General features: G+C 39.0%; 4 protein-coding genes across 4 annotated transcripts; all 4 read right to left on the reverse strand.

Moving 5' to 3' along the window:
- Positions 1–1850: 1850 nt before the first annotated feature.
- Positions 1851–2835, reverse strand: LOC117058626 (olfactory receptor 6B1-like). Its single transcript, XM_033169912.1, has one exon. The coding sequence runs from the start codon at positions 2760–2762 to the stop codon at positions 1938–1940; it is 825 nt and encodes a 274-aa protein (XP_033025803.1). The 5' UTR covers positions 2763–2835; the 3' UTR covers positions 1851–1937.
- A 3900-nt stretch (positions 2836–6735) lies between these two features.
- On the reverse strand, positions 6736–7701 carry LOC117057833 (olfactory receptor 2AP1-like). Its single transcript, XM_033168675.1, has one exon. The coding sequence runs from the start codon at positions 7699–7701 to the stop codon at positions 6736–6738; it is 966 nt and encodes a 321-aa protein (XP_033024566.1).
- A 3145-nt stretch (positions 7702–10846) lies between these two features.
- On the reverse strand, positions 10847–11815 carry LOC117057834 (olfactory receptor 2AP1-like). The gene has a single exon (XM_033168676.1). The coding sequence runs from the start codon at positions 11813–11815 to the stop codon at positions 10847–10849; it is 969 nt and encodes a 322-aa protein (XP_033024567.1).
- A 2128-nt stretch (positions 11816–13943) lies between these two features.
- On the reverse strand, positions 13944–14888 carry LOC117057835 (olfactory receptor 1020-like). Its single transcript, XM_033168677.1, has one exon. The coding sequence runs from the start codon at positions 14886–14888 to the stop codon at positions 13944–13946; it is 945 nt and encodes a 314-aa protein (XP_033024568.1).
- Positions 14889–15800: the final 912 nt, after the last annotated feature.

The following is a 15800-nucleotide window of genomic DNA, read 5'->3' on the forward strand; positions in this document are numbered from 1 at the left end:
TAAAAAGCTGAAATCCTATGCTCACTCAACTTGGGATAAGTCTCACTGCAGTTAGTGAAATGTACTATTGAAGAAACTTATAAAGGATTTTGCATGGAGGAGTTTCATGCACTCCTTACCTTAAAGGCAGAATACACCAGATTCTTGATGGATTCTGAGTTTTCCTCTGTATCACCCAAAATTGTAGATCATGGAAATAATTGCACAAGTATCATTATTCATTTCCACAGGGCATCAACTTAATGTATGTCCTGCTTGTAACAGTCCTACATCCAGATTGTTTCAATGTGTATCTGGAAGATTTTGTGACCATCTAGTGCTGCTCTGAAAATGTGGATTATGGATATGTGGATATGGGTCAGCTACTGCTGAATGCCATTAATCTATAGCTCATGTTAACATTCACATCTACCCACCTGCTTATAAAATCTCATAGGAGAATGAACACGGAGAAGAGACCAGACTCATGAGGGAAATTAGTGGCACTCCTTTGTCTACTGTCATAACTTTCTTCCTAGATAAGAAACACCCACTTATCTAGTAATGAGGAGCAGCATAATCGCTTTGCAAACCAAGCAGCAGTGGGCTCCCTCTGTGCCTTCTCCCCTTGGGGAATTTCCCAAAGTGCCTGCCCAAGGCAGTGGGACCTTATGCTGTGAACACAATTTGTTTAAGCAAACATTTTAAAGCTTTGTTTAAGATTGATTAAAACATACAATATGAATGTTTTATTTATATATAACAGGAAGCATAAGGGTATTGGTTCTAGACAGGAAATGGGGAGTAGCGATCAGTCTCATATGTACATCTGGCTTTTCAGTGAAGGATGTTAAAAAAACAGAAAGATGCTATTTATTCCCATGTTGGGCTAAGGAAGACCAATTATAGGGTTTTCATTGGTTTCCATTGTCTATGAAACCAGCAAAAATGGGTGCAAATATGTGTACAGGAGTGAAAATATTTGCCACATATACACAGACTCTCTCACAAAAAGTTCTTCTCTTCAGATATTCCATGCAGATAGCATAAGGAGGATTGTTACTTCTCCCTTTTCATTCAGAAAATGATGAGATGATCAGAGAGATAGTGATTTTCATCTTTAACAGATCCACCTGCCTCAGCACTGTGACTAGGAATGAACAAAACATTCAGTTTTTGTTTCTCTCTGTTTCTCATTAACTCCACTGGCCAAAGCAGTATACAAATAAAAGCAGAACAAATATTATGTACTTATGAAAATGCTTAAGAATTGTAGTGTAACTCTAAACACATTTTTGCATGCAGTCTTCTTTGACATAACATATTTTTTGCAAAGCACTTTTCTCTCATATAATAAACATTTCCATCTTATTTTTACTAATGTATGTCTTTCTGTACATATCACTAGGTGAAAGGCCTGCATTCCAAAATTTGGAGATGTGCTAATTTTGAAAGACATCTATTTTTTAAAATGTTGCAGTTAGGTGTATATGTTGCATATTGCAGAGGACCATAGTTCAGTGGTTGTACGCAGGAAATCACAAGTTCAGTTCCTGGCATCTGCTGGTAAGTCTCCCAGAGAGTCCTGCTTGAAATTCTGCAGAGCTACCATCAGTCAGTATTGGCAAGAAAGTGGAACAATGGGCTGACGACATATGATTCAGCTTCCTCTTTTCCTTTTAGGTAGTTTTATGATGCACTGTGAGGTTTCTCTTGTTGTTGTAAATCACAACCACAGTGTGACACACTTCTATAATCCTTTCTCTTGATGCTGGACTCAATACCAATATGAAGCTAAGCTATATACCCGGTAATTAATGCAAGGTCGAACTCCTGCTTTGATAAAGAATTCAGGGGCGAAATATGTTAATTAATTACCTTCATAATCAGTCCCAGTAAAACATTCACATCATAAAGCCAATAGCACCAGTGGTCTCCTCCACATTTTTACCAGAAATTTAGTGAGCTCTCTGAAACAGCTTGAAAGTTTTCTTTGCTGCATCTTTTACTTCTTTGTTCCTCAGACTGTACACAAGGGGATTGACCAGAGGGGTGAGCATAGTGTATAACAAAGATAATAGTTTCTTCAGGTCAATCAAGGAACTCATATTTGGTAAGACATAGACTATCATCAGGGAGCCATAGAAGCAGGCAACCACAGTCAGGTGAGAGGAGCATGTGGAGAATGCCTTTTGTTTACCAATGGTGGATGGGATTCTTAAAATGCTTTTGATAATACACACATAAGATGACACAGTTATTATAAGTGGAGGTAGTGTGGCTAAAGAGGAGACAATGAAGGCTGTCGTTTCAACCAAACCAGTCTCATTGCAGGAAAGTCTTACCATGGGGGTGAAGTCACAGAAAAAATGATTGATTTTGTTGGGCCCACAGAATCTTAGCTGAGATACCAAATATATTAGGACACTAATACCCAATGATCCACTGACCCATGATCCAACAATAAGCATGATGCAAATTCTTCCATTCATGAGCATCGCATAATGCAGTGGCTTGCAAATTGCTAAATAGCGATCATATGACATCACTGCTAGGAAGTAACATTCTGTTCCTGCAAGACATCCAAAGAAATACAGCTGTGCAAAGCATCCATGAACAGAAATGGTTCTGTCTCCAGTCAGAAAACTAACCAGCATCCTCGGCATGATGGCTGAGCTATAGCAAGTCTCCAAGCAGGAGAGATTTCCCAGGAAGAAATACATTGGCGTGTGGAGGTGCTGATTATTCACCACTAACAGAATAATGAGGATGTTCCCAGCCATGGTCACAAGGTAGATAGGTAGAAACAGCACAGAAAATAAAACCTGCAGGTTTTCATTATTAAAGTCCAAGAGGATGAATGTTATGGGCTCTGTTTGATTTCCATTTTCTTCATTGCTCTTCATTGGCATCTGAAAAAAAAAATCATACAATATTGAGAAAAACATTGACATGTATATATGACCAGGGGTTTTTGTCAACCAGAAGTCACTGGAACTCTGTTCCGGCCCCTCTCAGCTGGGCACCATTGCCATTATAAGAGAACAAGGGAGGCTTTCATGGTGAGTTCTGGAACCTCTTTTTCTAGAAAAAAAGCACTGTATATGACAGAGGGCTCACATCAAGTGAAACACAAATTGAATTACAATGGTAATGACTAGGGTTGTGCAGAGGATTGGACTGAGATTTAAATCCAGAGCTAAATATGACCTATTTGGAGAGAACCAAGCTTCAGCTGTGTTGGGTTGGGACAACTGTGGATCCCTTTGTCCTGGGCTGTCAGGGAGTGGAGTTTCAGGCAGGAAAGAGAGACTGCCATGAGGTAGAGAGAGAGAGGAAGCAAAAAAAACAAAACAAAAACCCAGACCCATTTGGCAGCTACATTTTTTGACAGAGAATGTATCTGTGTGAGGTGGGCAGGTTGATGGCTTTCTCCTTCTTCCTACCAGGCCTCTCCTCCTTCCTGCCCCCTAAAGTGGCATAGCACAGGATCAAAAGCTCTCTCTGTTATGAGCTCTTAACCAGGAAATTTTTAGCTTCGCACAGTGCTGATCACTGGGTTTTTTTGTGAGAGGCTTGCCTTGCTTGTAGGGAAGCTGCTTGTGAAGGAAAAGCACCATACATGATTGGCTTCTCCTGCTTAATAGCGGGGAAGTGGGAGAATCTGATCCTTCACGGTGCTGGTGCTTTCATTCACAACTGTATTTTTAAGCTGTATGTTGACTCTTTGTTAAATGCAACAGGGGGGGTGGATAGTCTACAGGTTGACCCAAGGCAAATCAGCTCTATCTGGGAGCCAAAAATTGCAACTGATTGGACCATGAACATATGTTCATGGTGAAAGAGTTTCCTGTGCTTCTTAAATTAAAACCTGAACAGCAGGGAGTGAGAATTCAGGCAGGAAGGAGAGGCAGGCATGAGAAAGGAGGAGGAGGAAGCACAAAATGGAGGGACCTACTGGGCATCTGCACCTTCAAGGGACAAGGTATGGGTGCAGGTGGATGCCTTTCCTTCCCAACCTCTCACTTTTCCGGCCAGGCCTCTACTTCTTGCTGACCCTTGAAACAGCACTGCACAGAACTGGATCTTCCCATTTACCAACTCTCAACCAGGAAATCTGGAAGCTGTTCAGTACTGGTTGCTTTTATTTTGTGAGCAGTTTCCCTTCCATACAGGGAATCTGCTCACGAAGGAGCAGAATTGGATCCCCTTGCTTAAAAACTGGTAAGTGGGGGGATCTGATCCTGCACAGTTCTGGTACACCCTTTTCCAAACATATATTTAAACTCTAAGTGTCTTGTATGTTAAAATATGGTATAATATTAAAATATTTTAACTATGCCTCCCAGGGGCCAAATATTAGAGCCACATGGTAAATACTCCCAGGTATTTGTTTGCTTTCATTTCTCAGAGCTATTTTGAAGGGAGGGAAGCTTAAATCCTATATTGGCTTAACTGGGAGAAAGCGCCAGTGAAATTAGTTGAATTTACTACTGATGAGACACATTACAGGATTGCGCTTAAATAGTTGACTGTACTCTTACCTTAAATCCAGAACAAAGCAGATTATTGATGAATTATGGTTTTTCCCTCTGCATTACACCAAAATGTGACTCATGGAAATAATTGCAATAGCATCATTTCTGCACGACTTCAACACATGTCAGATCTTGAATGTACCGGTATGTCTTGTTAGCAACTGCCCTGCATCTAGTAGTTTCAAGTATACATGTGGAGGATTTCCCTGAAGTCTTGAAAATCTGGTGCTGCACTGAAAATTTTGATGCATCTCTTCTTGATATGTGTCGACTCTTGCAGGATGTAACCATTCTATAGTTTATGTAAGCATCCAAATCTATTAATCTGCTTGCAAAATCTCAATGGGAAATCGACACAGAAAAGCCAATGCCTAAATCATAAGGGAAATTAGTGGTTCTCCTAACACTATATCCATAACCTCCTTCCTGGCAAATCCCTAATGGATTTTTTTTAACTCAATGGAACCTTGTTATATCTTAAGCTCAAGGACAGTTTAGAAATTCATAAATAAACATGCTACATACAAAAAAAAAATCTGTTAGAAATCATAATTTATAAAACCCTTTTTGGGTTATCCAAAGCTGAGATTCTGGATTCTGGTTATGTGATACCTGCCCATTTCATTCTACATAATATAAATTGGAATACTGGTTTATATGACATGAATGATCCTTCTGGGCTAGCATAGTGAGAATTCCAAGGTTGCACCATGTTCATACAGGACCACTATTCAGCATGCCAATTAGAAATTTCATTCTCTATCCATTAGGAATTGTTTATGTCTAGTAGTGTTGGATTTTCTTTGTAGTCTTATTGATTTTATTTCCATGTTTGGTCTTTGCCATGGCAAAAAGAAAAGTGCCAAACTGGAGGATGGATGAAATACTACATCGTAAAGTCACATGGTCATTGGCTGGCTAAATAAGGACATACAACCTTGTTCCATCTGAGTCTTTGTGTCAGGGACTGGATGGATGAGGAAGAGCTAAATAAGTGAGTTAGGAGAGCAGAAAGTGAGAGAAACTCAGTGACCTATATGGCAGACAAATGGAACAGTTATCAAGAAGTGACTCAGCACAAAACAGTACAGAGGCAGAGTAGGAGGGACAGTTTTGTTTCATATTACTCCTGCTTGATTCTTAAAGAAAACTGACTGCCATCGTTGGCTTGATGGTTGAGGTGTAGCAAGTATCCAGCTAGGATATGTTTCCTAGGAAGAAATACATGGGTGTGTGAAAATACTGATCAAGAATTACTAGAATAATAATGAAGATGTTTCCCATCATGGTTGCAAGTTAGATATGTAGAAACAATATAGAAAACAAAACCCAAATATCTTCATTATTCAAGTATAAGAGGATGAAAGTTATAGGCTCTGTTTGATTTTGTTGTTTCTCATTGCTTTTCAGTTGCAGCTAAATAAATCAGTTTCAAGAAAAAAAATAGATGCTGAAGTCACTTTAGAGGGTAATATCAAGAACATATCAAATGATTGTGGTTTGCATATGACCCATTTTAAAGAAACATACAAAAATATGCTTTTATACTTTTAACACTATAAAAGTATATACTGAGTATTTCACCGAGTCCTGTCAGGGAAAAAGATGGGATATAAACAAACAAACAAACAAACAAACAAACAAACAAACAAACAATAGAAATGAATAGCTCTCCACCAAAAGAATGGGCTTCAAAGCTTTATTGCAAACAGCCTTATAATATTTACAAAGAAACATAACAAAATACAAAGTAACACATAGCTCTTTAACAGCAAGCAATGTGGTCCCATCTTCTTTTAAGTCCTTCATACAGTTCCAAAAACTTTCCTTTTTATAGTGCCAGATAGATCCTAAGCAACTTGCTTCCATCAGCATCAGAGCTTAGCCACTTGTGCCTAATGCAAACCTTTCTTGTAAAATGTTTTCAAACTCAATGCCTACAAAAATGCATTTTTTGCATATTTAACTTACACCTTAAACCATTTCACAATGATGGCAATATAGTAGCATATTAAAAACTGAGAGGAAATATAAAAAACCCCTCAGACTTGGATTGGTTGCAGATCAACCAATTGAATGATCTTCTGAGAAATCAAGTCAACAGCAACTTTACAAAAACAAGCAACAGTATTGAATCAGGGTGATGGAGTGCGGGGATTGGCACCCACAGTGTCCAAACAGCAGTTGCACCAGTGTTTGTTTCTGGTATTCTCCAATCTCAATGAATACAAGAACAAAAACCCAATTGGCACAATGCTTTTCCAAGAATATCCTTTACATCTTTGTTCCTTAGGCTGTAAATGAAGGGATTGGCCATTGGAGTTAGAATTGTGTACAAGAAGGAGAAAACCTTATTTAGATCTTTGAATTTACCATTTGTTGGTAAGATGTAGACAAACGTTAAAGATCCATAGAAAACTGAAACTACAGTGAGATGAGAAGAGCAGGTAGAAAAGGCCTTTTGCCTCCCAGTCATAGATGGGATTTTTAGAATTGTGGTGATGATAAAAATGTAAGATGTTACAGTTATGAGAAATGTGGGTAGAATTCCGATGGATGATGTTATGAAAGCTGCAGTTTCAATAACCTGGGTGTCACTGCAAGACAGTCTCACTACAGGTGTAAAATCACAAAAGAAATGGTCAATTTGATATTGGCTGCAGAATGTGAGCTGGGTCAACAAAGATGTTAAGATGGTTATAAGCAGCGACCCAATTAACCAGGATATTGAAACCAGCAGGATGCATGTTCTGTTGTCCATAAGTGTGACATAATGCAATGGCCTACATATGGCTAGGTAGCGATCATATGACATCACTGCCAAGAGGTAACATTCAGTAGCTCCCAAGGTGGAAAATAAATGCATCTGTAGGATGCAGCCCACAAAAGAAATGGTTTTGTCCCCTGTAAGAAAACTGTTCAGCATTCTGGGTAAGATAGTTGAGGTGTAGCATATCTCCACGAAGGACAAATTTGACAGAAAGAAATACATGGGAGTGTGAAGGTGCTGCTCAGCCATGACAAGTGCAACAATGAGGAGATTACCAGACAGAGTCACAATATAGATGACTAGAAATAACAAAAAGAGGAGTATATTCAAGTTCTCAACATTCCTAAATCCAAGGAGAAGGAATTCGGTGATACCTGTGACGTTTTGCCATTCTGAGTTGTTCAAATGCTGCATCTACAGATAGGAAGTCATATACTGAGTAATTAAAAAAAAAAAGGTTTCCACCCCCATCCCAACACAAGAAGTAAGCAACCATTACTCAACACACATACACCATTTTGCTATATCAGGTCCTCCATTAAAAGAGGGCATGTGTTGGGGTGCGACCGGCAACCCGATTCAGTGTTGTGGGAGTAATTGGAAATCATGGCCACCACCCCTGGTAGGTCGGTCCCGTGTTGCTGGGTGAAAACTGACCAATGGGGCGTCATCAAAAGGCAGCAACGCGGGACCTATTTAAGCCTATGCGAGGCTGCTGAGTTTTCTCTTTGGAGCCTTTTGCATCGGAACACCCACCCACGTCACCCTATATTTAGGGCTTGCGCTTGACCTTGCTATGCAGCCGTGTGTCATCTGTCGTTGGGGCAGGGGTGTGGTAGGAATTTCCCCCACTTGGCTGATTGGCTGGTGCCATTTGGGTTTTCGCCTGCCCCGTAGCAATTAGTCACAACTTATAAGTTGCGGATAGGCTCTGGTTCAGGTGATAGGCGTGGCAGGTGATGTGGCCACACCTATGCAAATGCAGGATATTCCGGCACAGGAATCCAGGGACTCATTGGTTTGTCGGTCCTCAAAATGGGTCCGGCCAGTGGCCGAGTCCCAGGGACATCAGGACAGCTCATAGGTACCCCTACCAGCAGCTGTCCCTGTTGTTCATCCTTGTTTGTCCTACGAAAGTGGCTCTGGGACAGTTCTGCCTGCAAGCATGCAGGGAGATAGTCAAACCAGAACCTATGCAACCATTCACTTGGTTGTAATCAATAAGAGTTGTGGACTAAATTCTGCCAAAAACCAAACCAAATATCTGTCTCTTGTGTGAATTTATTTGGGGAGGGTTAAAGGTCTAAACACGCAAATACACATCTTTTTGAGCATGGACATTTTAAATCAGCACTTGCATTGGTTTTGCTGCATCTTTTGACAAGTTGCTATGTAATGTGTTTGTTCCCTTCTCATGAGCTGCAGAAAATCCTTGACTCAGAAGAAGGGCACTTTCAAACTGCCAGTGTTTGGGTGTTGGATTCAGTCACTGACTGGCAAATTCAGGGTGCAGAAGTAAAAAAAGAAAGAAATGGCTTGTGCTGTTGTGCAACATATCTGGTTCCCCACAAATCCACAATAAGGCAAACTGCTATTAAATGTGTGGAATAACAATTGCAACATTGTATAACTTCCCTGGTGTTGTCTATCCTCCCTGCAAACTTTGTACAAAGCAATCAAGATGACTCTTGATTCCAAGTCATAGAGAAGCAACTTAAGACATGTGAAAACAGGTGTGCATTTCATAGCAAATATAGATAAGTTGGATGGGTGTAAGACAGGCATAGACAAACTCCGGCCCCCCACATGTTTTGGAACTACAGTTCCCATCATCCCTAGCTAACAGGACCAGTGGTCAGGGATGATGGGAATTGTAGTCTCAAAACATCTGGAGGGCTGGAGTTTGCCTATGCCTGGTGTAAAAGAAAAAGTAGGTGTGTGCAACGTAAGGAAGATTCATGATAGCAGTTTATAGCCAATGTTAGTCTAAATTTTTTGGCTGCTGATTATTATCCCCTCCTTAAAAATAAATAAATCATAGTCTCGGTTCCTTTAAACTAGAAATCTAACCTGCAGTGAAGTGAAAAGAGCAGGTAGATAGTAGCTTTTGCCTCCCATCCATGGATGGGATTTTCAGGTCTGTGCTGCTATCAAAAATAAAAGGTATCACTGTTTCAAGAAAAAAAAAGACAGAAATCCTGTGGTTGGTGCTGGAGTTTCAATTACCCAGGTGTAATGGCAAGTAAGTTTAACCATGGGTGCAAAACTGCAAAACAAATGGTTTTATATTGGCTACAGAAAGGGAGTCATGTCTTCTACAACTAACAAATAATATACTGAGTCAGGGACTCTTAAGGAATTAATCAACAGCAATCCGAAACATAAATGTTCATGTCAGATACTGTATCCATCTTTTGAACAATGTTGTATGGTATTTAAAAAATTGCATAATTGAGATCCCTTCTCATAAGCAGTGGAAAACATAATTGAATCAAAATAAGAATTATGAAACCATTATATTCATGGCAGAAAATGGGGTGCATCGCAGGGAAGAGCAGTAATAATGGGGGCAGCTGGATTTCAGGAAAACTTGCCCAACATTGCTGCTATTCTCATTAAAGATTGTTCCCATTGAGGAATCTTCAATAAGATCCTAAATGAGTCAAAAATCCCTGGAAGGAGTAGAATTTTAAAACATATTCTTTAAGCAATTTTACCTAAAATCTGATTGTACCTGCTTTTTCACATCCATTTCTAGAAGGTTCTTTCTTCCATGATGTTTGTAAGTCCAGGTGATGTCTTTCTGGCTTTCTCATTGATGTGTCTAAGCTATTAAGAGGAAGGCTACAAAACACTGAATATATTCATTTGTATTTATATTTGTATCTGTACAGTCTCACAGACACATTCTCTCTCATGTTCCAGGTCAATTGCATTATTCTTTTATTCTCAGTGGGAAAAGCCAAGCAGAACACAAAAGCCCCCAAGAGCCATCGTTGACTGAAAACAAAGTTTTTATTCAAGGGAGACTATTGGTCAGGTGGGAGAGAGAGGCAGAGCATAAACACTGAGGATGAAAGAATGAACAGATATCATCTTATTATTTCTCTCACATGTTTAAAATGGCAGCCCTCCAGCCAGGACAACCAATGTTATCATAATATAACTACCGGTATGCCTAATTTTCACAGAAATATAAAATAACATGGTAGACCTATTTCTGGACTGTATGTCCTCAGACTTCAGGTGAGGGCTCACATGACTGTTCATGTCAAATATCACCTGCTATCTATATTCATGACAGGTGGGATATAAACATTATTAATAGAATTGTTCATCTATAGAGATACATTCTCTGAATGGGACTGTGCTTAGTCACATTCATAGCAGACCCATTAAAATTGATGGATTTAATTAGTCTTGTCCATGGATTTCAATGTGTCTATGACTTAGTTGGATTCAAACCCATTCATGAAATTAAACATACATGCTTAAAGAACAGACCTCAGTGACCTTGAACAGCAGTTATGCCAGTCCTTATTTCTGGTATTCTCCGATATCAATGAATACAAGAAAAACAACAACCAAATTGGCACAATGCTTTTCTAAGGGTGTCCTTTACATCTTTGTTCCTTAGGCTGTAAATGAAGGGATTAGCCATTGGAGTTAGGATTGTGTACAAAAAGGAGAAAACCTTATTTAGTTCTTTGAATTTACCATTTGTTGGTAAGATGTAGACAAACGCTAAAGATCCATAGAAAACTGAAACTACAGTGAGATGAGAAGAGCAGGTGGAAAAGGCCTTTTGCCTCCCAGTCATAGATGGGATTTTTAGGATTGTGGTGATGATAAAAATGTAAGATGTTACAGTTATGAGAAATGTGGGTAGAATTCCGATGGATGATGTTATGAAAGCTGCAGTTTCAATAACCCGGGTGTCACTGCAAGACAGTCTTACTACAGGTGTAAAATCACAAAAGAAATGGTCAATTTGATATTGGCTGCAGAACGTGAGCTGGGTCAACAAAGATGTTAAGATGGTTATAAGCAGCGACCCAATTAACCAGGATACTGAAACCAGCAAGATGCATGTTCTGTTGTCCATAAGCGTAACATAATGCAATGGCCTACATATAGCTAGGTAGCGATCATATGACATCACTGCCAAGAGGTAACATTCAGTAGCTGCTAGGGTGGAAAATAAATGCATCTGTAGGATGCAGCCCACAAAAGAAATGGTTTTGTCCCCTGTAAGAAAACTGTTCAGCATTCTGGGTAAGATATTTGAGGTGTAGCATATCTCCACGAAGGACAAATTTGACAGAAAGAAATACATGGGAGTGTGAAGGTGCTGCTCAGCCATGACAAGTGCAACAATGAGGAAATTACCAGACAGAGTCACAATATAGATAACTAGAAATAACAAAAAGAGGAGTATATTCAAGTTCTCAACATTCCTAAATCCAAGGAGAAGGAATTCGGTGATACCTGTGACGTTTTGCCATTCTGAGTTTTTCAAATGCTGCATCTATAGATAGGAAGTCATATACTGAGTAATTAAAAAAAAAAAAAGGTTTCCACCCCCATCCCAATACAAAAAGTAAGCAACCATTACTCAACAAACATACAGCAGTGCTTGCATTGGTTTTTGCTGCATCTCTTAACAAGCTGCTATGCACTCTGTTTTTTCACTTCTCATGAGCTGCAAAAAATCATTGACTTGGAAGAAGGGCACTGTCAAACTGCCACTATAGTCATGTTTTCTATAAGTAAAAGATAACATACTGAGTCAGAGATCCTTAAAAATTATTCCAAAAAAATAAATGCTCATGTCTGATATCCATATTTTCAACAATGTTGTATGGTATAAAATTTGCAAAAATCTCCCTATTATGAGCAGTGGAAAACCTAATTGAATAACATTATAAATTATGAAATCCTGTGAATAATAGGAGAGAACTAGGTGCATTGCAAGGTAATCTGTAATAATGGGGAGCTGCCTATCAGGAAAACTTGCTTCTCTTCTCATTAAGAATTGTTCCCATTGAGGAATCATCAATAAGGCCCTAAATGAGTCCCTGGAATGAATGTAAATTTGAGGGGGGGTACCTAAAGCAATTTTACCCAAAATCCCAGTGTACCTGCTGCTGAGGGCAACATGTTTTCACATCCATTTCTAGAAAGTTCTTTGTTTCATGATGTTTGTAAGGCCAGGTAACATCACAGATCTGTCTCTATACTATTAAGAAGAAGGCTCTGAAACAGTGAATATATTCATTTGTATTTATATTTGTATCTGCACAGTCTCACAGACAACTTCTCTCTTATATTTCAGGTTAATTACATCATTCTTTTATTCTCAGTGGGAAAACTTAAGCAGAACACAAAAGCCCCCAAGAACCATTGTTGACTGCAAATGAAGTTTCTACCCAAGGGAGACCACTGGTCAGGTGGGAGAGAGAGGCAGAGCATAAACATAGAGAATGAAAGAATGAACAGATATCATCTTATTATTTCTCTCACATGTTTAAAATGGCAGTCCTCCAGCCAGGAGAACAGATCTTATCATAATATAACTTATACCTAGTTCTCACAGAAATATAAAATGAAATGGTAAAGCTATTTTTAGACTGTATCACCCCAAACTTCAAGTCTGGGCTCACATGAAGGCATTCCAGATCCCACCTGCTTTCTATATTCATGAAGGGTTGGATATAAACATTATTAATAAATAAGTTTATCTACAGAAATACATCCTCTGATCACAGAAATTTAGTATGTCAAGTAGAAACATATAATTAAGAGCCAAAACATATCCACCCCAATTAATTTCCACATTTGTACATGGCAAAACTGGAACACCCATTTCATATATTTTTGGGGTGATGTTTTTCCTCACAGAACTAATGACTGGTGCTTTCCCATAGAATGATGCTGTTTAATGATGGGCATTGCTTTGAGGGGACTCCTAGTGGGAGGGCATCTGGTATCATGAAACAAGCGTTGGCAAAAACAACCAAGGCAAGTGTTTGCATTGAAGTTTCAGAGCAATTTTCACTCCCTTTTATTCATCCGAACTCAGAAAAAGAATGATTTGAACTTTCAGTCTAGTGCAAATTAATCTCAGTATTGGTTAACATCTCACTATTCTGCTTGACAGCCCAGTTTTCTGTGTGCAGGGAATTTATATTGTATTATTGAACATTATGTCATTTGCTAATGCTACTGCTGTTTAGGTTGGCATAGTCCAGAAATGGCTTTATTGTCTCCTCAGTAAGGAGTGGGCTTGAAGGAGAGATTGTGAGAGTCATACAAGTGGCTGGCATGTGAGAGGATTTGAGTCCTACTGTCAGTTGAGGCTTATGTCAAAATTCAGAATAGGGAAGGATGAAAAAAATTGATTGGTCTGCTCTGCTCTTCACAATGAAAATATTTTGTGTTTCAAAATGTGATTGTGGATAAGAATGCAACTCACATGCTTCTCTAGATTTTGCAGTGCAGTTTCAATGAGAAAAAGCAAATGCAAAAGATGCTTACCTGATTAAGATTTCAACTAAATACATCATGTGGATATAATAGAAGACAATGAAAAATATTCAAATAATTAAATTTATTTTAATGAAGCATCGTCATTGTCCCCCACATTATCCTCAATCTTAATGTATTCTACGAATCATCTTAAATAAACTATTCTTTATTGCTTCCTTCACTTCTTTGTTCCTCAAACTGTATACAAGGGGGTTGACCAGTGGGGTGAGCAGAGTATAGAACAGAGAGAATACTTTCTTCAACTCACTCAGATAACTCATGTTTGGTAATACATAAACTATCATCAGGGAGCCATAGAAGCAAGCAACCACGGTCAGGTGAGAGGAACATGTAGAAAATGCTTTTTGTTTCCCAGTGGTGGATGGGATCCTTAAAATGCTCTTGATAATACAAACATAAGATGCCACAGTTATTAAAAGAGGGGGCAGAGTGCCTATGGAGGAGAAAATGAAGGCTGTCATTTCAGCCACTTTGGTGTCATTGCAGGAAAGTCTTATCACTGGGGTGAAATCACAGAGGAAATGATTTATTTTGTTGGGCCCACAAAACCTCAGGTGAGATACCAAGAATATCATGACATTGATAGGCAGTGACCCACTGAACCATGATCCAGCAATTAGCAGAAAGCAAATTCTTCCATTCATGAGTATTGCATAATGCAACGGCTTACATATTGCTAAGTAGCGATCATAAGACATCACTGCTAGAAAGTAGCATTCTGTAGTTGCAAGAAGCCCAAAGAAATATAGCTGCGCAAAGCATCCATTGATAGAAATGGTTCTGTCTCCAGTCAGAAAACTGACTAGCATCCTCGGCATGACAGTTGAGCTGTAACAAGTCTCCAGGCAGGACAGGTTTCCCAGAAAGAAATACATGGGTGTGTGAAGATGCTGATCAAGAATCACTAGAATAATAATGAGGATGTTTCCAGCCATGGTTGCAAGGTAGATTGGTAGAAACAGTATGAAAAGTAGTATTGGTACATCGTCACTATTGAAGTCCAGGAGAATAAATGCCACAGGGGCTGTCTGATTTCCTTCTTCTCGTTTCATGTTGAGGTGTATCTAAATAACAGCAGGCAGTGTTAATAAAGCTTTGCATTTGTAGAACTGATGCAGGAGTTTCTTTAACTCAGCACATGGGCAGGGATGGTAGGCTGAGCACACCACATTATACATAGGTTAAATAAACCATTCTTCTATATTATGAATTTGACATTCAAATGAGCACAACATGTAATTATTTGCTAAGATTGTATTCCTGCCAATGCATAGAAACTTTGCAGGTGGGATCACAGTAGAAGAGAAAAGGCCCCCTGTTTCTACTCAGCACCTATTGAGGGTGATTTCATTTCATTTATTTTACAAAAGAAACACTGCGTTTTAATTGCATTCAGTCCTTTAACATTATGTGCAGTTAAAGCCCAAAGACAACAATCCAAATAAATTGATGCTTACATTTGAAGGTGGAATTTGTGGGAAATTCATAATGTTCTATGCTTTCAGTGTTAGTTTCACCAATAAATTATGTAACTCATTGGTTTCTCAGGGATATTTCTCACATACATTAGCTCACATACATTAGTCAGCAGTACGGATAAAGAGCTGCTTTCAAGTTCGTGGTGAGGCAAAACTTATGTGAATGCTATGCATCAGCTGCTTCACTTTCTATGCTGGCAGCAACTGGAGTAAATAGTATGTTTGTATGGATAATTTCAATAAAGGAGCTTACATAGCTCATCTGTGCAAGTTCTGTTTTAAACAATACAGTAGCATGCAAGAACTCACCAGTATCTAGAAACACAAATGCATATGCACATTGGAGGCTTCTTAATTTCTAATATCATGCAGAATCGCTCTCATAACTGCCAAAGTTGTGACGAATTGCTACAGGGAAGACAAAACCTGCCAATGCAGGAAAAATTCTTCCCGGTCCTTCAACAGCAACCAGTCATAGACCATAAC

The sequence above is a fragment of the Lacerta agilis genome, chromosome 14 (assembly GCF_009819535.1).
Source record: "Lacerta agilis isolate rLacAgi1 chromosome 14, rLacAgi1.pri, whole genome shotgun sequence".
In the NCBI taxonomy this organism is placed as follows: domain Eukaryota; kingdom Metazoa; phylum Chordata; class Lepidosauria; order Squamata; family Lacertidae; genus Lacerta; species Lacerta agilis.

Bases quoted from the DNA above. Each gene is read 5' to 3' on its own strand.
- LOC117058626 (XM_033169912.1), bottom strand. From the start codon at position 2,762: ATGGCTGGGAACATCCTCATTATTCTGTTAGTGGTGAATAATCAGCAC.
- LOC117057833 (XM_033168675.1), bottom strand. From the start codon at position 7,701: ATGCAGCATTTGAACAACTCAGAATGGCAAAACGTCACAGGTATCACC.
- LOC117057834 (XM_033168676.1), bottom strand. From the start codon at position 11,815: ATGCAGCATTTGAAAAACTCAGAATGGCAAAACGTCACAGGTATCACC.
- LOC117057835 (XM_033168677.1), bottom strand. From the start codon at position 14,888: ATGAAACGAGAAGAAGGAAATCAGACAGCCCCTGTGGCATTTATTCTC.